General features: G+C 45.3%; 1 protein-coding gene across 6 annotated transcripts in view; it reads right to left on the bottom strand.

The window, feature by feature from the left end:
• Positions 1-2,880: 2,880 nt before the first annotated feature.
• LOC138268383 (phospholipid-transporting ATPase IC-like) overlaps positions 2,881-22,277 on the bottom strand; it is a 324,435-nt gene continuing 305,038 nt past the window's right edge. For all 6 annotated transcript variants that reach the window (XM_069217963.1, XM_069217965.1, XM_069217961.1 and 3 more), the window contains 2 exons: positions 20,545-20,675; positions 2,881-4,171 (listed from right to left, as the gene is read on the bottom strand). In XM_069217963.1, the coding sequence (XP_069074064.1) occupies positions 3,944-4,171; positions 20,545-20,675 (359 nt within the window). In that variant the 3' untranslated portion in view covers positions 2,881-3,943. The remainder of the gene's footprint in view (positions 4,172-20,544; positions 20,676-22,277) is intronic.

Raw genomic sequence — 22,277 nt, 5'->3', positions numbered from 1 at the left:
CCTTTACGGGTACCTCGTCCTGGAGGGTCATTGGCTACTTCCCTGTAGTTTCCGCCCGCTGAGTGGTTGTGCTTCTAGCAACGTTTACCCACGTAGCAAAGTAGTATCAAGTAACAGTTGCTGAAGGTGGTGGTCATGTGGTCTGCCTAATGGTTGCAAAGGTAAAGGAAGCAGGACCTCGTACCATAAGTTAAAAGGTGTTTTAAAATACATGTCTCATGGGTAGCATTTTAGGCAGCATAAATGGAAATTCCAAAATTCTTAATGTGCCCTGTGATGTTCTTGCTATGAAGTCACGGTCATAAGACTACTTCTAATTGTTTTTCTGCAACTTGATACCTAATATCTTGACTTAATTTAGGGGACTGATTAATAATTTAAGTTGCAGCCTAAGAGAAAGGATGCAGGACTATTCATTTTGAGTTGATGATCTGCTTGGCCAACTTCTTTTATGCTTCACTTACACCTCACGATACATCATCAGGCCCCTAGAAAAAGGTAACGTTAGGATTTCTATAGACTACTCATCTGTATTTATGCCCGGTAGAGACTTCCTTTTCCTTCTTTAGATCCATTCAGCTGGGAATAAATAGTACTATCGTGTAGCAGGACCAGATAGACAGTAGGAATCAGAGTAATGTTACGCTTAATTATGTACTTTGTGTTTCTCAAATGAAAGTCACACTGCATTTCCATCCTCTAGCATTTTCAAAAGAACTCTTACCATGCAGGGAAACTCACAATCCGTCAGCGCCGCATCACATCAAACAAACAGAACTTGATGCAGAAAATGGAAACTTGCTAAAAGCCTGTCATATTGGAAATCGAGTTCTAAAATTGAGCACTTTTTAGCATGGTATAGTATGTTTAATAACTAGTTTGTAGGGTTATTATTCGTATTTTACTGCCTGAAAAAATATTTTAAATTGTGAGGTACTGATGTTTAGAAAAATAAAGGATAGCTAGGGAATTCCACTACTGCATACTTATCTTAAAAATGCCCTGTTAACATTTGTCTTGTGACCGAAAACTCTTGGATAACACTGAATGCTAGTAGCAGTCTACGTTTCACCAATGTCACATTATAATGTTAGTATTGACCGTTCCTGTAGGGCATGCCACACACCGGATTCGGTCTTAGTGCTTCTCTAATATATATTAAAATTACCGAACTCAATGGTACTCATTTCATTGAGCTCAAACTAAAAAATGGCTGACTTGACCTTTCTGCTCCAAGATACTGGTGATCTGCAGGTCGTACAAACATCTCTGGAACTATTGATCACTCCACTCCACTATCTTACTGTCTTACCACATTTTAGGCCCTTATTAAAATGTCTTGAAATGGTCCTGCATGTCCCACCTTCGCCCGCTTTTAATGGTACAGTGGAACATCCACGGACATTTGGGTAAAAGCCGTTCCTTTGAACCTCACTCCATCAATAAATTCTTCCTGCGTCGTACACTTTGGGCTCCTCTTTGCGTCATGCTGCCAGCGCCACTCCTGCTGCGGTTCAGAGGTGGAAGTCCCTGTGCCCCACTCTCTAAAGTATCTGAGTGGTTCCACAGCAACCTATATTCGCCTTATCTTTCTTCCAAAACTACCCCATTGGGTTGGAAAGTAGGCTTTGCCTGAAAGTGTACTGTTCCACAAATACCTCAGCATCCGCTGTGACTGTCCACGTCAGTAGTATGAGCTTTTTTCAAAGCATCGTCATCAAATTACAATAAATCAGAAATAACTTTCACATGAAATTCTTGAATCTGAAGCCCACTCTAAAATAAAAAAGAACTTGAGCCTCTTTTACACCCACTGCAACGGAGGAATGATCAAGGTTCCTCAAACAACTCAATACTTGCATGATTCCGGGACTGCACACCAGACAAAATAGCCAAAAACAGATTCCCATTTTTTAAAAACACAAGGTGTTGTCAGATCAAAACTAGCTTAGATGAAGACTTATTCTCAAGCTCATTAAAGATCACTCAAATCATCACCGTGCTCAAAAAATAAACCTGGAAACTACACGTCTATTCTGCTACTGCCCCTTGTCATACATTCTGTGTCAGGGAAAGGCATAGAAAAGCCAGTTGCTAGCCAACAGAATGCGTCATCTCAAGGAACATCTGGGGATCAACCATCAATCCGAGCTCAGCATTGAAACAGCAGCTCTGAAAATACTCAGTGAAGTTGACTGCACAATGCCAGTGCCTCTGTGTTCATCTTATGCATACATATCAGCTCTTTTGATGTAGTTGAGCACAGTGGAACACCACATAGGTTTTTGAGAAAAAGTATTGAAGTGGACGTGCATCTGAATGGCCACGAACAAGGAGGTCAGCTCTAACTATGGCTGGTCTGCCTGTAGGGGAGGTGCCTCTGCTGCCTCAGCCATACAGCCGCCATCCAGTTGTATTCTAAAGGACTGTTTTAGTTGAAAAATTATGGACTTCATTTGGGGTTGATGGGATAGCAAATTAAATCTTTATGTTGTATCTTAGACCCACTGGACATTGCTTAACGTTGTGATTTAACAAATCTATGTTTATGTCTCACTTTAATAGTCAGTAATCCCCGCTTTCGATCCACTAGGATCCGAAAAAACAATTGTATAAACAATGTTGTAAAATAGGAGGTCATCAGAGCCAAAGGTTGCCTGATGTCACTTTCGTTGACATCAGGTTGGAGCGAATGGTTGTGGGATGTCACTTTGTTTGTATTACTTATATTCGCCGTATGAAACCTCTGCAGCGCTTCTCTGATCACTTAAAGCCAATAAACCGGAAATCCTGGTCGGCAGTCTGATCATTGAGAGCACTGGCTCCCCGAAGATATGAAAATTACTTCTTGCCCAGATGCACTATGGCCAGTCTGCAGAGTATGGGGACTGCGCGAATATATTATATTTATTAGGCACCAGTCTCTTTCATCTTGCACCAGAGCTAAACCCAGATCCCGTGAGAAACCAAAGTAAAACATAATCAAACACTTCCCTTGATTGTATGTGGCAGGGAACAAGCACAGCAAATATTGAGGTTGAAATCATACTCGAGCACCATTTCTGATACAACAGAAAGGTGAATATCCTTGAATGTTTTCCAGAGGGTGGAAGAATCTGGAAAATAGCCTTCAACCGTCAGTAAGTACATATGTATTGAGTGAAAAACATTTAGAAAACAATTAATTATTGTTACACAAATTTATGGGTATAAAAATAAAGTTATATGATGAAGACCACTAGTCTTTCCTGCTAAATCGAAGTAACAAGTATGTTATACAAAAGAGTAAGGCACTTAGGCCCTCATTACGAACTCTTGGTGCTGGCGGTAGAAACATCGACCGTCAGCACATTGAAGGCCCCGCCAGCCCAATAAACAATGTTTCCGCCAGCCGGCCCAGCAGAATGCTGGGCTTGTACATTGCCAACGGCTCCTCATGGAGCCGTCATTAATTTAGCAGTGCGGCAGGTGCAGCAGCATCCGTCGCGCATATCACTGCCTGTAAATCGGGCAGTGACATGCGCGACGGGGCTGTGCACAGGGGCCCAAGGGTACCCATTCCGCCAGCCTTTCCCTGGCGGGGGAAATCGCCAGGGAAACCTGTCGGATAAGGAACTCCACCATTATCAGGCTGCCTGGCGGCAGAAGCCTGGCGGTGGCAGAGTTCTGCGTGTGGCGGTCTCGCCATGTACATTATATGGCGGTCCGGACATAATGAGGGCCTTAGTTTCTTCCTAGTTCTGCCCGTATTAATTAAAGGTCTAATATTGCATCATCATCTAGAAAGAAGGACTTTGCCCCATGGGGAATGGCACCAGTCATTTCTCTTACCGCATTAGTCGTGGCCCTGTGTTCTCCTAGCTGCAGTTCTCAAAGCTAGCCACTGCAGCGATTCTAGACTTTTAAGTCACTTGTCTACCCTTTTAATCATCACATTTGTCCTCTACACTTGTAATTTCTTTTCCTCCTGATATGGTTGCTTCTCTTCTGCCACTGCTGGGCTTCTAAGTCGTCGCTTGCGGATACTTGTGCCCCGGGTGATAAGTTCGGCATAGCCTTCATTGTGGGAGAAAGCGCTGCTGGATCTGCGGAGCCAGTCATTCCTCTTAAAGTAGGCCTCCAGTTTCACTGGAGTGTCTTCCAAGGCAATTTCCGTTTGTGTTTCTTCTTCCTAGTAAGAACAGCATTTGAGTTAGGGATTTTAGGAGTAAATTTTTGAAAGTTTTGAAAACTTCGAATGGAGGAAACAGAGGCTCAATTCAACTTGACGAATTAAAATTACAGCTTTGGTACAAAATGTTATTTTGCACCCACATCATATTTTAGTCTCACCTAATCACTGTCCTAGTTGGCGTTAAACAAATTGAGCCACCACTATGATGGAAATTTGTTACACTCTTGACATGGTGTCAGAAATGAGGACTGCGTTAGATCAAGAATACAGCAAATACTAAGGCCCATATTTATACTTTTTGACGCTAAACTGCGCTAACGCAGTTTAGCGTCAAAAAATTTAGCGCCGTCTAACACCATTCTGAAGCGCCATGCGGGCGCCGTATTTATGGAATGGCGTTAGCCGGCGCAAGCAGACTGGCGCTGCCTGGTGTGCGTGGAAAAAAACCACGTAGACCAGGCAGCGCCGGCGTTGGGCAAAAATGACGTTAGGGCGTCTTAAAATGGGGCAAGTCAGGTTGAGGCAAAAAAATCGCCTCAACCCGATTTGCGCCATTTTTTTACGACGCCCAGACGCCATTTCATGACTCCTGTCTTAGTAAAGACAGGAGTCATGCCCCCTTGCCCAATGGCCATGCCCAGGGGACTTGTGTCCCCTGGGCATGGTCATTGGGCATAGTGGCATGTAGGGGGGCACAAATAAGGCCCCCCTATGCCACCCAAAAACAATTAAAAAATATAAAAAATTATACTTACCTGAACTTACCTGAATGTCCCTGGGGTGGGTCCCTCCATCCTTGGGTGTCCTCCTGGGGTGGGCAGGGGTGGCAGGGGGGGTCCCTGGGGGCAGGGGAGGGCACCTGTGGGCTCATTTTGAGCCCACAGGCCCCTTAACGCCTACCCTGACCCAGGCGTTAAATAGTGGCGCAAATGCGGGGTTTTTTGACCCGCCAACTCCCGGGCGTGATTTTTGCCCGGGAGTATAAATACGACGCATTTGCGTCGCCGTCATTTTTTTAGACGGGAACGCCTTCCTTGCATCTCATTAACGCAAGGAAGGCGTTCACGCAAAAAAATTACGCTATTTGCCAATACTTTGGCGCTAGACGCGTCTAACGCCAAAGTATAAATATGGCGTTAGTTTTGCGCCGAATTTGCGTCGAAAAAAACGACACAAATTCGGCGCAAACGGAGTATAAATACGGGCCTAAACGTTTCCCCTGTACCAACGTCTCCAATTTAACAAAGTTGTGCCTGAGCAATTTGTTACCCTCCTACAAATGATGCCTAGCATGAATGCTGCCTCTAAGGCACCAACAGACGATGATCTCTCCACGTTTAGTGTTATCAATTGCCATCTCTCCAACAAACACTGAGATAGAAGGATATTATTGAGTCAAAAACCTCATCTGAAAACAAAACCACAACTTAATTTTCATCGGGGAATAGAAACAATGAGAAATTGGAGTGGTCAAGGCACAGAGAGAACAAGTTACTTACCTTCAGTAACGTATTACCTGGTAGAGACAATATCAAGCTGCAGATTCTTTACCTTTGAGTTTCCCATGCGTCAGACTGGATCTGGAAACTTTTGCAGTGAGCAGTAACCCTGCGTGCTGTCAGGTGACTTTGTTTTGTTATGTGCATCATCATCTGCATTGTTGGTGCCAGAAATGACTTTGCGGTCAACCTACATAAGCGCCACACAAGCGTGTGAACATCAGTTGTTTTTCACGACTTTCGATGCCAGAAGTGCATAGCCATGAAGTGAACTGATGACTGTGTGTCCAAACTAGGGCCCTGAATGGGAAACAACCCTAGCCCTAGAAATCTGTCCGCAGAGCAGGGAGGCATGGGTGGGTCTGTAAGTAATCGGTAGCTAACTATTGTCTCTACCAGATAATGCTTTACCGAAGGGAAGTAACTTGTTCATCTGGTAAGAGACTTCTAGCTGCAGATTCCTTACCTTTGAATAGATACCCAAGCCATACCATCCTGGCAGTGGGCTGTGGCAAATTTGACTACACTAAGAAGTCCTGCAGGACCGAATAGATGAAATGCCCATCTCTGCGACCTGACTGTCCACACTGCTGCCTGGCAGATGTTCAGGACTGGTACTGCATGAGCTAACGCAGTGGTCGCAGCTTTCTCCTGGTGCAATGGGCCCATAAGCCCTTGGAAGGCAGCTTCTTAGCGAGGGGGTAGCATATCTTGACACAGAGAATGACAGTGCGAAAAGGTTCATTTCTGAACTGCCCAACCTTGTCCACCCAGAACTTTTTTATGCGGTCTAGGTAGAACAGCAATGCTCTTCTCGGGTCCAGACGGTAGAGTCGCTCCTCTTCCTTAGAGGGATGTGGAAGAGCATAAAAGGTGGGCAGAATGACTGATTGCCCCAAAAGGAATGGGGTCACCACTGTAGATAGGAAAAAGGGCTAGGTGAGAAGCGCCATCTTGTCCAGGAATACCATGAAATAGGGAGGCTTGAATGACAAAGCTTGCAGCTTACTCACCCTCTGGGCAGATGTTATTGCCACTGAAAAGGCTGTCTTTATGGCAAAGGACAATTGTGCAGTGGGTGAAAAGGAGCACACATGAGGTATGTGACAACTAAATTAAGATTCCACTGAGGCATGATGAAGGGTGAAGGTGGAAACTTATGTACAAGCCCTTTCAGGAACCTATTTACAATAGAGGACTTAATAAAGAGGGTAGGTCAGGCAGCCACAGGAAGGCGGACAGAGAAGAGAGATAACCCTTGAGAGTGCCCAGAGCAGAGACCTGCTGGGCAAGGGTAAGAATGAAAAGAAGAATATCAGAAAGAGGGTCAATAGACTTTTCTGTATAATATTTTCTAAATGTGTGCCAATGGCAGGTGTAGACAGTTTTGGTGGAGGTATGCCTAGCAGCCAAGATAACCCTACAAACTTCGGCAGAAAGGTCAAAAGCTATCAACTGTCGCCATTCAATCTCCATGCAAGGAGGCAGAGAGTTGACAGGCTTGGGTGGAGGACCCTTCCCTGCGACAGAAGATCCTCCCAAAGGGGCAGCCTGATCGGAGGATCGATGCTCATCTTCAGAGGCTTGGGATACCAGACTCTCCATGCCCAGTCCAAAGCCACAAGGATTACTTGGGCCCGATTGTTACTGATCTTCTTGAGAACTCTGGATAGAATTGGTATGGGGGAAAGGCGTATAGGAGGCCTGAACACCACTCTAGATGTAAAGTGTCTCCGAGCTATAGCCGCCTTGGAAACTCCAAGGCACAAAACTGCCAACATTGCACATTCTTTCAAACAGATCTAACCAAGGCTCTCCCCACTGCTGAAGAAGCCTTTGCGTCACCTGCAAATGGAGACAACACTTGTGATCTTCTAGGCATCGACAGCAGGGTTTGTCTACCCCTGCGTCCAAATAATCTGCAGGGTGTTCAACCACCAGGGTTATGCCCTGATGTTCCAGCCATGTTCAGAGATGAAGAGCCTCTGGACAAAGGGTCCATGACCCCACCCTGCTTGTTGCAGTACCACATGGAGGTGTTGTTGTCTGTGAACACCTGCACTAACTTCCCCTTGACAGAGGGAAGAAATGCTTTTAATGCTAGCCGAATCACCCGGTGCTCCAGCAAGTTAATGTGGAGTCCAGACTCTGCCGGAGACCAGAAGCCTCTGATCTCTTCCTCTCCCAGATGGCCGCCCCATCCAAGGAGTGAGGCATCTTTCACTACTGTCAGATCTGGTTGGGGAAGGGAGAGGAGTCTGACTTTGACCCAATTGCAGTTTGCAATCCACCACTGCAGGACTTTTACAATTCCCTCTGAGATCTGGGCCATGTCAGAGAGTTCACCCTGATGCTGTGCACACTGAAACTTCAGGTCCCACTGCCGAGCCTGCATACGCCATCTGGCATGGTTCACCAGCAGAATGCAGAATGCAGGATGCACGATGCAGCAGGCCATGAGGCCCAGCAGCCTCACAGTCATCCTCACCGAAATCCAGGTCAGAGGCCGAAACATTGTTATCATAGCCTGAATATCCTGGACTAGCTGCTCAGGAGGATAAGCCTGAAACTGTACTGAGTCCTGAATAGCTCCAATGAAAGGAAGCGTCTGAGAAGCAGTCAGATGTAACTTCAGCACACTTATAGTGAACCATAACAAATGTAAAAGGTCTGCTGTAGTTAAGGTGAGAGACGACAATCTGGGGCAAGCCTGCCTTCAACAGCCAGTCATCGAGGTAGGGGGAAGACTGAAGCTCCTAACCTGCGCAGATGAGCTGCGACCACTGCCATCGCCTTGGTGAACACCCGAGGGCACAGGTAAGGCCAAAGTGGAGCACAGTGAGTGCTTGTGGCATACCTTGAACTGTAGGTAAGACCTGTGGGCAGGCATGATGGGGAAGTGAAAATGAGCATTCTGCAAGCCCATCACTAGCAACCAGTCTCCTTGGTCTAGGGCAGACAAGACCTGAACCAAAGTGAGCATCTTGAACTTCTCCTTTTTGAGGAAAATATTGACGGTCCAAAGATCTAGAGTAGGACAAAGACCTTTGTTCTTTTTAGATATCACAAAGTAGCAGGAATAACAACCACTGCCTACTTCTGATATTGGGACCCTTTCTATAGCCCCCTTTGCCAAGAGAGCTGCAACTTCCTCTCGGAGCAGAGAAAGGTTATCCTCCACCAGCCATTCTTGAATGGGCGGTATACGGTAAAGGAAAGATTAAAAAGGGCGGGAGTAGCCCCCTGAATGACTTGCAAGACCTATTTGTCCGATATTATGGAATGTCAGTGGAGGAGATGATGTTGGATTCTCCCTCCAACTGGGCACCCATGGTCTTGCAGATCCTAACTAGGAAGGCTTAGAGGCTGCAGCTGCTGAGGGGTGGAGGGCGGAGGACTTCTGGCCGGCAGGATGGTGGCTGGCATAGGACTGGTGCAGTGGCACGCCCCTTCCTTAGCCATGAAAGGTGTGAAGGGCAGACTGGGGGCGAGGGGTCACTATGAGACCCAGGGACTTGGCCATAGCCAGTGAGTCCTTGAAGCGTTCCAATGCCAAATCTGCCTTCTCTCCGAAGAAATTAGTCTCATTGAAGGGCATGTCCATGAGGTTGACCGGGATATCTCCTGAAAAGCCAGATGTTCTCAGCCTACTGAGGTGCCTCAAGGCCACTGTCGAGGAAACCGCTCTGTTCAGTGAATCAGTTGTGTCCAAACCACACCTAATGGTGAACTTTGTGCATCCCTCTCATCTTTCACCACTTGGGAGAGGATGATCTGGGCCTCCTCTGGAACCTGTGGCAGCAATTGTGCAACTGTATCCCAAAGAGTATCGGAGCAACAGCCCAAACGGCATGCATTCACCGACCTCGATGTCAGGATGGCAAAAGAAAACATCTTCTTCCCAAGTGTGTGCAGCCTCTCAGATTCCCTGTCTGGGGGAGCGGCAGGGAATGCACCATGGGAAGTTGAGGAATGGACTACAGGGCTCTCAGGGGTGGTGTGTTAACTGAGGAAACTAGGATCACTCGGGGCAGGGCAATGACCATGGGCCATTGTCCGATCCAGTCGCAGCTTGCTTCACTCAAAAGGTGTAGGGCAGGTGCAGCACACGGGGGTGCGGTAACATTTTATAAAAAAAATAAAAACGTACCCGATCCACCACGTCGCTCCTCTTTTTCCCATCGCTGCAGGCAGACACAGACTCCCAGCCTGCCTTGCGGGCAATCCTGACGCTGCTCAGAGCAGGGTCAGGATTGGCTGGGAGCACCTAGCCAGGGCGCTCCCAGGCAGACCGGGAGCCTGTGCATGCTCTCGCCAGCCCGGCAACTGTGTTGCTGGGCTAGAGAGAGCCTACTGTGCATGTGTGTTTGGCCAGCCGAAGACGGCTGGCCAAACATACATGGGCACTTAGGGGAGTGCACAGTGCACTCCCCTCACTGCTCGTCACCCCGTGGCCCTGTCCCTTTAACAAACGAAACGAAAATAAGCATGGTTTACTATCATTTCGTTTGTTAAAGGTTTTGCAGCTTCTGCTGCTGGCGAGGAGTGACGCTCCTCCGCCATAACAGAGGAGCCGCCGCTGCTTGGACCAAGTTCCCAGCAAGACATAAGTCAGTGCTTCATTGAAGATCAATAAGGGTTCGGATGATGAAGCCCCAGGCTGAAGCACTTTAGTCAAGAGGTTAGTCTTGACCGCCACAGAGGGCAGTTCGAGATCAAGGCCCTCCGCTGCCCTCCTCCGTAGCCACAGTAGGTGGAGAGAGAGCCTACCAGTATCTGGAGAGGTGTCAGTTTCACTGGACTCTCCTAGTTCCTCATACCAGTCCGAGGTCTCACTAGGGGTGTACAACTGGTATTCTAAAGAGTCCAGTGACCCCTCCCACTCTTTCCCCATGCCTTGCTGCTTGACAGAATGTTCAAACAATGACTTAGACCCACTAGCCTCAGTCGCCGCCAGAATTGGTGTCGATCTACGCCGTTCCGACTCCAATTTGTCAGGAATAAGAATGTGGCTGTTGCTGGCAGTGGGCACTGACGGCGCCAAGGCATCAGCATCGGGATCAGTGCCAGAGAAGATTGTGTTGGCATGACCAGCACCAATCTGGTTTCGGATCCTTGGGACCCCATCTGAGTTGAGGCCGAAGCAACCTGTGTGGAACCTGATGGGGCCACTCTAACCCCACGGGGCCCGAAGGTGCTCCGAAGGAGTCAGCCCACTCAAATACTCGGCACAAGCCCTCGTAAAAATCCTTTATTGGAGCAGGGGTTGCTCCGGCTCCCGGAAAAGGGTGGAGGGGTAGAGTCGACTCTGGCAACGGTTCTGCAGAACCATGCCTAGAATGGTGATGTTCCGGGCTCATTGCGTCAGCCAACGGACGGGTGGAAGTCGAGGTCCAAGAAGACTTGGGGCTCATGGAACAGTTCCACAACCTTCTTCTCAATCGGGACCCAGACCTCCTAAAAGTCGCGCTAGATGCCATCGACTGCTGAGCCACAAGCAGCTTTAGGGACCACTCCCTCAAAGCCTTTGGCGCTATGGCTCAGCAGTCCAAGCATGACTTTGAGTTGTGGTCGTGCTTGAGACACCATTAGCACACTAGTTGCGGGTCTGCTACTGACATGACGTGGTGACAGGTGCCACATGGCTTAAACCTTACCTTCCTAGCTAACATGTTCTCAACACACAGGAAAAAATATTCAACAAAATGTTGAAAAAAGCCTTGCAAAAAGAGACAGCACTATAGCTTTGCTCCGGATCATCTCTAACTGGCATGGAAGAAAAGAACTGATGTCTGTATGCTCGGTGGCACCTGTATAAGTGAGCACAAAGTAATTTCTGGTGCCAGTGACTTTGACAACAATGCCTGGAATCGAATGAAGCCACCCAACAGCACGCAGGGGTACTGCTCATGCAAAGGTTTCTGATTCCTGAGAAATTCAAAGGTAAGGAATCTGCAGCTCGAAGTCTCTATCAGATGTGTTATGTAAATGACTGGAGGGGACGAAAATTAATGATGTTAAGTAGGAGAACAAGAGCGAAGAGGAAAAGTGGAGTAAAGAAGAGACAATAGAGAAGTAGGAGAGATAAAAAAAAGAGGAAAGGATTGAGAAGTTGGAGGAGACTCAGAAAGAAGCAAAAGAATAAGCTGAAAGAGGAGTGTTAGATGAAAGGGAATGGACAGAAAGAAGATTAAGAGTAGATAAAGAAGGTGGAGAGGGAGAACATTTTTTAAAATATAAAAGAATGAAAAAAGAAATGCAAGCAAGGGGGTGGGGTGTAAGTATGAGTTTTGTGTTTGCCTGAGTCTGCATCAGTGCTACTCTTAATTCAGAGGTTCTGAGAACAGTAATGACAATATCAGTACAATGACAACCAGAGGAAGAGCAACAAGAAAGTGAAGGATTCATTGAAAAAGACCAATAGGAAGGTAATAATAAAGATGAGGAAGAAAAGAAGAAGAGGGGGCAAAATAAAGAAGAAAAAGGCACAAAAAGACAAGGTGGTGAATAAGGAAAGGGGGGATGAATGAAAAGAGAAGATGACGGAGGTAGAAAAGGAGAAGAAGAGGGAAAAGGAAAGATGAAAGGTAAGATGAAGGTGAAAATGAGAAATATTGAGAAACAGAGGAAGGTGGAATAAGAGAAGGAAGTGAGGCAAATTAAAAGGCTGAGGAAAACATGTCAAATAGAAAGAAGTGGAAGGGGACAGAAAATGAGAAGAAGCAGAACGAGATGAAAAAGAGATTGAAAAGTTGAGAATGTGCAAAGGAGCAGACAAAAGCAGGAGGCGAAGAAGACGGACCATAGGAGCAAGAATATATAAAGAGATGGAAGAGATGCAGAAGAAAGAAAAGGAGGCAGGAGACGGAAGAAGCAGTAGAAGAATGATGTGAAGTGATCCTGCAGGGGTCATTTTCCGAGCTCCTCTTGAGCCTCTGAAGTTCTTTTGCTCCTGGTGAACAGATCCTGTTCTTGCAACTCCTCAACAAGAGGTGTTAAATAACTGCTATTTTCTTCGATATTTCTCAAATCCATTAACCTATTTTGGTCCTAAACCTCTCAGAGACTCTAGGTAGACAAAGTGGCGTTTCCCTTGAATAAACTCATAGCTGGTCTCTTTTTGCACCTTTAATAGAAGCATTATTCTCTGATGCCTGTCAACTGGAAGATGAACAGGCAAAATAAGATTTCCACAGCCAAATACAACATTTATGTGTCCATAAAGCTAATACACGGCCAGCAGCAACTGATGGCAGGAATTGGCAAGGTGCTTGGAATCATTCATTCATTGAGGGTAATTTTCTGATGGCGGGGCAAATACATGGGAAACAATGACCAATTACAACCGCCATTCCTGATCATCTTTTCTGTAGTGTGAAGCTGTATTTAAAGTTGAATTAGATATTTATTAGCTAATGTGTAAGAAGAAAGGTGTGTGCTAAACAATTCACCTTCCCAGACCTACATCTAACTCTTCATACACTGCTGGGATAATGATGGTGACACAGGTTATCACACCTAAGAAAGTTATCATACACTCTGTGATTCTGATTGAGCTTAAATATGGAAGGAAATGAGATTACAATTTTTAGCCATCTCACTATTCTTCTGAAATGTTGTGCAAGTTGAATAACCCCAGTGGCATTGTTTACAAAGAAGTCCTTTAAAAAAGTTGAAATATCTTCTTTAGAAAAGGACATGTCAGTAGAGAAGCTAGTTAAAGACATTTCCCTATATTTTGCATGTAACGTGCTAAAGTGTACTACCAAATCTTTACTGTTAATATTCGTTTCTACACCTTTTCATCTCATCACAATACAGTTGTATGCATCTCTTTTTGGATATCGACTTAAGCTGTATGCATCTCTTTTTGGCTGTGAATTAAGCTGAATTCTACTCTTTTTGGCTATCAACATAAGCAGTATGCTAGTCTTTGCAACGTAATATCAGAAAAAGTTGAAGATATAAGATAGATTCAGGAACACAGGTCCCTGAGCTAGTCCTCAACGAATCCAATATTTTTTTATATATTTATATATCACCTTTTATTTTCTAAGGGTAAATCAAAGAAGGTATCCAGGTGACGCAAGAATTGCCTCTATGGGCTCAGGTTACTACGAGCAGGGTCTATTGTTCTTGGAAAGTGACTGTATTCTGTATCTTTGGAAAACGGTACAGGGAGATTAAAGGAGATGTGTAGGATGTGCGATTGTGATTATTATCTGGAATTTTGAAAAAATTATTTCGTCTTTATTTACTCTTTTTTTAGCATGATGTGTACTTTTGAGGTATTGGAACAGTGGGAGCGGTCAAAACCTTATTGAATGTAGGAACTGATGGACATGCATGACTCAGATGGAAAATAATGTCCTGACAAGGAAGGGACATGGTCATCTGATTCAAGACTGTCCAGGGTTGGCCAGTTTTTGAGAACCAAGAGAACAAGATGATAAGGACAATCGGGAGGGCAGTTGAGCAGGTGGATGACATCCACAGAAGCCTTGTGTGTATTGCTAGATACAGTCCCTTTCTTTTATGTTATATGTAAGAAAATTAGTTACTTACCGGTAACTTTAGTTCTCCAGAATTGGAATCTTTAATAGATTCACATGCTTGAATCATTCCCCATCGTCGAGATGGGAGCCCCCGGTACATTTAACCAAGCAGTGTTACCATAGATTTAAACCTAAGGGCCCTTAGGCCTCTTAATTTAACACTCTATCAGAGTCATTTTAAGAAAAAGGACCAAACTTCAGAATCCACTAATCAGGAGACACCACCCTCTAGAACCCTCCTGAGAGAAGCTCCAGTACCTCAGATTTCAAAACACAAGTGCGTATCACATGACAATGAAAAAGAGAGGTGAAGGTGGGCTTCTCCGGGGAGGCGGTAGGTCGCGTGTGAATCTATGAAAGATTCCAATACTGGAGAACTAAAGTTACAGGTTAGTAACTAATTTTCTTACTCCGGTATTGGAACTTTCATAGATTCTCATGCTTGAATCAGGACAGCAAGCAGTACATATGCACACTGTAACACTCCTGCAATCTGTTCAATACATACATTGAAAGCATGTTAAAATACACCAATATATCACAATTAAATTATCTCTCTCTTTTTTTTTTTTATTATTATAGTCACATCAACATAAGCATTTAGCATGAATCTGAGACGACCAGTCATAGACAATGTGCATACCTGACGTCAGGATGGTGGGATGAGAGAAGTGGCTCACCTTCACTGGAAAAGGTTCCTGAGGACTGCTTGAACCACCGCTACCTCTCCTTGAGATAGTGCTGCCAAGCAGTAATGTCTGGTAAACGTATGGCAGCTCTTCCACGTTGCTGCGCTACAAATGTCTTGCAGCGCTACACCAGCAAACAGCGCTCCCGAAGAAGAAACTGCCCGCGTTGAATGCGCACGGACAGACGAATTTAGTGGTGTGCCCACTACCTGATGGCAAAATTGAATTGCTGAAAAGATCCATCTATCTATGCTCTGTGTAGAGAGCGGTTGACCCCGTCTGGTTGCACTGTAAGCCACAAACAGTTGCGTGGACCTGCAAAATGGTTTGGTCCTGTCTAAATAGAAATAATACACCTTTTAATGTCTAAAGAGTGCAATGTTCTCTCCGCAGAGGTTGTCAGATCTGGAAAAAATGTCTTGAAAACTAAGGGCTCATTCAGATGAAAATCTGAAGGAACCGTTGGGATAAAATGTGGATTAGTGTGCAAGATTAGTCTGTCTTTTTTGATCTGCAAAAACGGCTCCTGTATGGAAAGTGCTTGTATCTCACTGACTCGTCTGGCTGATGTGAGGGCAACAAGTAAAGCAACTTTCCAGGACAAGAATTTCACAGAAGCTCAATGAATTGGCTCAAAAGGCTGTTTCATAAGTTGTATGAGAACAATATTTAAATTCCAAGAGGGAGGAGGAGGTCTGAATGGTGGAAGCACTCTGAAAAGCCCTTTCAGAAATTGTTTTATCAACCTAGAGGACCATAACGAAGGTGAAGAATCTGAGCGTCTGTAAGACGCAATCGCTGCCAGGTACACCTTTATAGAGGAATGTGCAAGTCCTGAGTGCGCTAAATGCAACAAGATAATATCTGCTCCGGAGATGAGGAGAGAGGATCAACTTGGTGTTGATGACACCACAAACAAAATCTTTTCCACTTACATGAGTACGCCTTATTGGTGCTGGCTGCTCTGGCTTTGGATAGAATGTCCTCGCACTCTTGCGGAATTTTCAAATGTGCAAATTCCCTGTGCTGAGGAGCCATATTGATAATCACATTGATTGAGGATCCGGATGCAAGATCTAACCGCTGCTCATTGTTAGCAGATGTGGAGATATTCTCAGTGGGATGTCAGGCTTCACTGACAGAAGAAGAAGCGCCGCAAACCAATGCTGGCGAGGCCAGTACAGGGTTATTAATATCAGCATGCACAGTTCTCTCTTCATCTTTGTTAGGACTCTCGCGATCAAGGGGATTGGTGGAAAAGCATATGCAAAGATTCCTGACCAAGCTATGGAAAATGCATTCCCCCATTATCCCTTTTGGTGATGCCAGCTTGCAAAGTATTGGCATTTGGCATTCAACTCGCTGGCAAATAGGTCAAGTTTGGGTGTACCCCACTGGGAAAAAATGTGGTTGACTGTGGACTGGTCCAGTTACCATTCGTGACACATTGATTTTTGCCTGCTGAGCGAGTCTGCTATCGTGTTCTGTGTGCCTTGAAGGTACACTGCTGTGAGCAGGATGCCCTGCTGTGACACCCAGTTCCAGATTTTCTGAGCTTCCCTGGAGAAAGGAAGAGATCTTGTGCCTCTTGTTGAGGTAATGCATCGTAGTGGTGTTGTCCGTTCTTATTACCACTTCTGAACCAGCAATCTTTGGGAGGAACAGCCTGCAAAGCTAGATGAACTGCTTTGAGCTTCAGCAGATTGATGTGCCGTGTTCGCAACTCTAGTGGCCACTTGCTACTTACCCTTAGGTCTTGTAAAACCGCTCCCCGACCTTCTAGGCATGCATCTGTGGAGATTGTCCACAGTGCTGGGCGTGGAAGAAACAATAGACCGATAGACAGATGATGTGTGTCGGACCACCACACCAGAGCTTTGATGATTGCCAGAGTAATGTTTATCTGATTTTCGAAGCTTCCTGAAACCTGGAGCCATTGTAGATTGAGCTGCTCTTGCAGGGGGCGCATTTTGAGTCTGCAGAGAGGAACTAGAGGTATGCATGAGGACATCATAATCAATAAGGACTTGAAAAGGCCTACTGAAATGTAGTCTTTTCTTTGAATTGACCTCGCTAGAGATATTAGTTTCTGCTGTCTTTCAGCAGTGGGACATGCCATGGTGGATTGGGTGTCCAGTTTTGTCCCTAGAAAAGTGATCCTGCGTGATGGATGGGGTTTGGCTTTCTCCCAGTTGAGAGTCAGGCCTAAGCTGCTGAGCAAGGAAACACACTTTTTTGTTGACCTGTGTGCTCCTATACAGGTTTCTGTTTTTATCAGCCAATCATCTAGGTATGGTAATACTTGATGTTTTCTTCCCCTGAGAAACGCTGCAATAGGAGCTAGGCACTTCGTGAATATCCTGAGAGATGACTTTAGGCCAAATGGAAGGAATCAAAATTGAAAATGGCTTCCGGCTACCATGAATCTCAGGTATTGTCTGTGGGCTGGGTGAATGGGGGAGTGGAAATAGGCATCCTTTAGGTCTAGTGTAGACATAAAATCTCCCTGGTTCAATCGCAGAAGGACATCCTGAAAGCTTATCATGCAAAAGGATTGTTTTCTCAAGTAGGTGTTTAACTCTCTGAGATCGTGGATCGGTCTCCAGTCCTTCCACTTTTTGCGAATGAGAAAGAATTTGGATTAAAAACTCCTTCCTCGTTGTGATGGAGGTAATCTTTCTATCGCGCCTTTGAGGAGCATTTTGTTGATTTCTCTCTTGAGTTGTTCTGGGTACTTCAATGAAGTTCTGCAAGGAAGATTGGGAGGAGGTATTTGGACAAACTCTAGTGTGTGTCCATGCTTTACGAGCTGTAAGACCCACTTGTCCGATGTTATGGCTTGCCATTGTTGGAAAAACAGAGATATCTTTCTGCCTAGAACCGAGGGAGGATGGTAGGGGACAGCCTAGATGCATCATGCTCTGCTAGCTGAGTCTTTAGCAGGATGAGCTGAGCGTCACCTGGGGCCAAACCTGCTGTAGGCCGCTTGTAGGATCTGCTTTTGGGTGTCGTATTGACAAAACTGTTGAGAGGAGGAAGGATACGTCGGGTATCTGTACTGCTGGTAGCCTCCCCTATACAAAGGCATTCCACGCCCTCTCGTGGTTCGAAAGGAAGGCTTTCGAAACTGGAGAGTTCCAAAAGATTTTGCTGTATATGTGTCTGACTTAATTGACTGCAGTGTCTCGTCAATATGCTTACCAAACAATGCCTGGCCAGGACAGAACAATGTGGCCTTTAACTAGCCTTGCCTCCGAAGGACAGCCGAACCTGCGAGCTGACGAAACGCAGTAATGGCTATATCCATATCCATTAGCAGCTCTTATAATGAGGCTAGACATTGATGAAAACCTCTTCCTGATGTTATCCAACAGTCTAACCTCCTTGTCCAGAGGTGCGGAAATTGGAGCGGAGGGATTCTTGGATCTTCTCTGTGCCGTTTGAGCGACCACTGAATCTGGATGGGGGTGACCAGTCAAACATGCTGGGGCATCCTCCGGCGCCTTGTACTTCTTGTACAATCGGGGAAGCATCGCCGTGACTGTAGCAGGGTTCAACATGACTTTCAAACCTTCTTCCCATATGAAACTGACTAGCGGTATAGAGCGTACCGATTTCTGGAAAGGCTCTTTAAAATCATGTAGAAAGCAATCCGTTTGCTTGGATGGCATTGGAAGTGCAAAACGTTTAGCTGCACTTTCCAAAAGATTATGGAATCCCCCGATGTCATCTGGAGACAAATCCACTTTTGGCTGAGAGGGAGAAGGAGGAGCTGGAATCGCATATTCGTCCCACTCCGATTGGGTGTTCAGAAGTTCTCCTTCACCTTGATCACCATCCGAAACGTCCGTGCCATGTGGTATGATCATATCCGGTGTGGCTACATTCTGTAGTGGTAACAAGATTGGCTTCTGACGTGGAGTGGTAACCCTTGAAACGGGCAAAGAAGGAGGCTGTGGATGTCCCTGTTCCTGAGGAGGAAAATGCCTACTATAGTCTGCAAGCATCACTCTCAGATCAGAAAGTAAAGAGCTTGACATGTATACATCCTCCTGATATGCCTGGTCCCCTGCATAGTACTGTGGGTTATAGGTTTTGCCATACTCCTCATCCTCATCTTGATATTTAACTTTCAACTGTGAGGAGCTGTGCGCTGTTCCAAATGGTCCCTCCTCATCCGATTCTTCATCACCCTCCAAAAGATGTACTGGCACCAGAGGGGTTACTTTACTAGGTGAAGTATGCTGTGGAGTAAGTTTTTCCTGATTTCTGCGTTGTTTTTCCTTTGTCGATGGTGTCATCGACGGAGCCGATTTATCCTTCCTCGACGGTGGAGTCGTCGATGACGAACGCATGGAGGTATTAATCATCGACAGCTTTAATGTGGAAGCTACCATCAATGAGGTCGTCGATGGTGACGAGGGCAATGAGAACAGCATTGTTACTGCCATCGACGATGACGACGTATAGGTTCACGCCGAGGATGACGTCGTCAACGCTGTCCTCGTCGACAGTGGGCGGCTCGTCGTCGTCAGCACGGCCATCGGTGATGATAAAGTGGAAACCGTCGTCGACGGTGAAAAGGCACTCACCGATGTCGTCAACGATGAGGCTATCGTCAACGGTAGAGTCTTTGCCAGAGGTCTGTCCACCACAGGAGCAGAGGAGGCCCTTTTGAAAGGTTCACCAGACGCAGATGGAGGCACAGAAGCTCTGATGAAGATCTTGAGTGAGATCTAGCTCTCTTAGATGACGTTCTGGACGATGTTGAGGAGTTATCGCTGTCTGAATCAGAGACTGGGTTGTCTCTAGATTTTAGTTTCTGCAGCCATATTAATAATATGCCCTCTCTATCCTTCAGGGTCTTAGAAGAGAAGGTGCAACATACCTTGCAGTCCTTAGCTGAGTGATCTGGGTAAAGGCAGTATATGCAGTCCTGATGAGGGTCTTCAGAGTGTAATCTCATTTTCCAACAGGTCTTGCAGGATCTGAACAAACTTTTCTTTTCCTTGTCAGACATGCTGTAGGCCTCACCCACAATCAGTCAGAACAAGTTTAGAAGAAGAATATCAGCTTGAAGCTAATCCAAAAGATATGAAGAAAGAGCAGATCTGCGGTAGAAAATCTGAGGTACTGGAGCTTCTCTCAGGAGGGTGCTAGAGGGTGGTGTCTCCTGATTGGTAGATTCTGAAGTTTGGTCCTTTTTTCTTAAAATGACTCTGATAAAGTGTTAAATTAAGATGCGTAAGGGCCCTTAGGATTACATCTATGGTAACACTGCTTGGTTAAATGTGCCGGGGGCTCCCATCTCGATGATGGGGATTGATTCAAGCATGTGAATCTATGAAAGTTCCAATACTGGAGTAAATATGTTTCCCCCTGATTGCTGAGCATATTCAGTATTCAGATGTGATGTTGCAGTTATTTTTTATCTCAGTATAAAAAAGAAAAACAGGAACTGTTAGTTGAAGCTGCTAAACTTGGCTCTTCAAGTGCTGTTTATGAAAAACGGTTCCAGAGGCTTGTTCCATTGTCTTGTCTTCTGTTATTAATTCGTATTAAAAGGTGTGGATTATAAATTAGAATTAATAAGATTAAGAAAAGGTATGACCTTTGGAAAAACATACCTTGCTTTTGATGCCAGAGCTGCTAAGCCTGACCACACAACGTGCAAAGAGGGACGGAAGCAGGCTGATGGCGACGGCCAAGAGGATTATCAACCAGATGTACAGCTTGCTGAAGGCATTGATGCTGACATCTAGAGGGGAGAAAACGCACAGCAGCGCATCAGGAACACCTCGAACAAAAAAAACTAAAGACAACTTAGCATAGTCTAAATGTGTATTATTCATGCCAACCTGCAACTACCCTCCTTCACCCAAAGTTACACTGGTCTGTAGAGAAACGTAGTATATGGCAGCCTAGTACATGCAGGTCAGAGTCCTGTCCTGAGGCTGACAGGCCATCTGCCTTTCATGGATGCCACCCTCTTATGAATCTGCCCATTCCCTATAGGCCAACCAACCTCTGTTTAAAGAACCTGCCACACCGTACAAAAGTATCCACCCTCTTAAAGAAATGACTTGTGTACCAGAATTCGGCTTCTTGAGAAAGGAACTGTTGAAGAAGCTGCTCCTGCTGTACCCATCCAGCGTAATATAATAAGCATACGTAAAATGCTACACTATCACTTATATCTTTCTAATATATTCCATTCTTATGGGCAGCCACATGTTCCATTCAAATCAATTTGTACACATCCAGAAGTCAGGCACAGCAACAAAACTCTTCCTACATAGCCAACTATTGAAAACACACACCACCAACCACGTACCAAGAATGGGGTAGTCTCTTATTCAGAGACAGTGGTAGAGGAGAAATGCGAATCTATCTCTCACACCGGTTTGACTCACTCCATGTATAAGCCCAGTTATAGGTTTGCAACATCACGTTTGGAGCACTACTACGAACCTCACCTAAGATAGCAAGGGCTTTGGGTACGAAGCCGTCTTGAGGTTGCAAATGGTCAGAGTCACAGAATCGGGCCCTTTGTGAATACAAAAAGGCATTCCCAAATGTAGAAACCCCAAATTGTGATTCAGTAACCTGTTTGCGAATCACAATTTGGGTTTATGAGTCTATATATGGAAGGGGCCTGTTTAGGATGTCCCACCCAAATATTGATCAGCATTGGTATGTATGTTTTGTGACCGAACTGCGGTTGCAAAACATTTGCACTTTACTCCCAACAATGGGAAGGGGTCCCCAAGGGACCCCTCCCCCTTTCAGAATGGTTGAAAAAATAGTTTTAGCCTTGGACCACTGCCTACTCTTAAAAACGAAACTTAAACGTTTCATTTTTTTTAAAAACACATCCTATTTTCCTCTAAGGAAAATGGGATCCGTTTAAACAAGAGATTGCTTTATTAATAGCAGCCACAGACAAGGGGTCTGCTGACCCTAGCAGGCCACTATCCATGTGATGGCAGCGAATCGTAGTGGGTCACAAATTGTGCCATACCTCATTATTATTCACAAGGTAGGTCTATTTGCAAAATTGTGACTCACTACAAATCGCTAAATAAAATCTCAATGAATTTTATACATTAGGAATACCAATTTCCTAATTCCGATTCACAAAAATTCGGAAATAGAAAATCGCTTTTTATAATCTTTATACAACTAGCCTCAAAAGTCTTTACAGATAGGCCACTCCATAACCCTGCTCTACTAACTATGCATAACAAATGCCACAATACAGTACAATATGCCAGATGAGGCTGATGAGTAGCAGAAAGGATAACTGCAGGGGTTAACACTCTAGAAAGGCATCAATGCAGATCTCCATATAACGAGGGCA

The sequence above is a fragment of the Pleurodeles waltl genome, chromosome 12 (genome assembly GCF_031143425.1).
Source record: "Pleurodeles waltl isolate 20211129_DDA chromosome 12, aPleWal1.hap1.20221129, whole genome shotgun sequence".
NCBI lineage: Eukaryota > Metazoa > Chordata > Amphibia > Caudata > Salamandridae > Pleurodeles > Pleurodeles waltl.
This window is presented reverse-complemented; position numbering and strand designations above follow the sequence as displayed.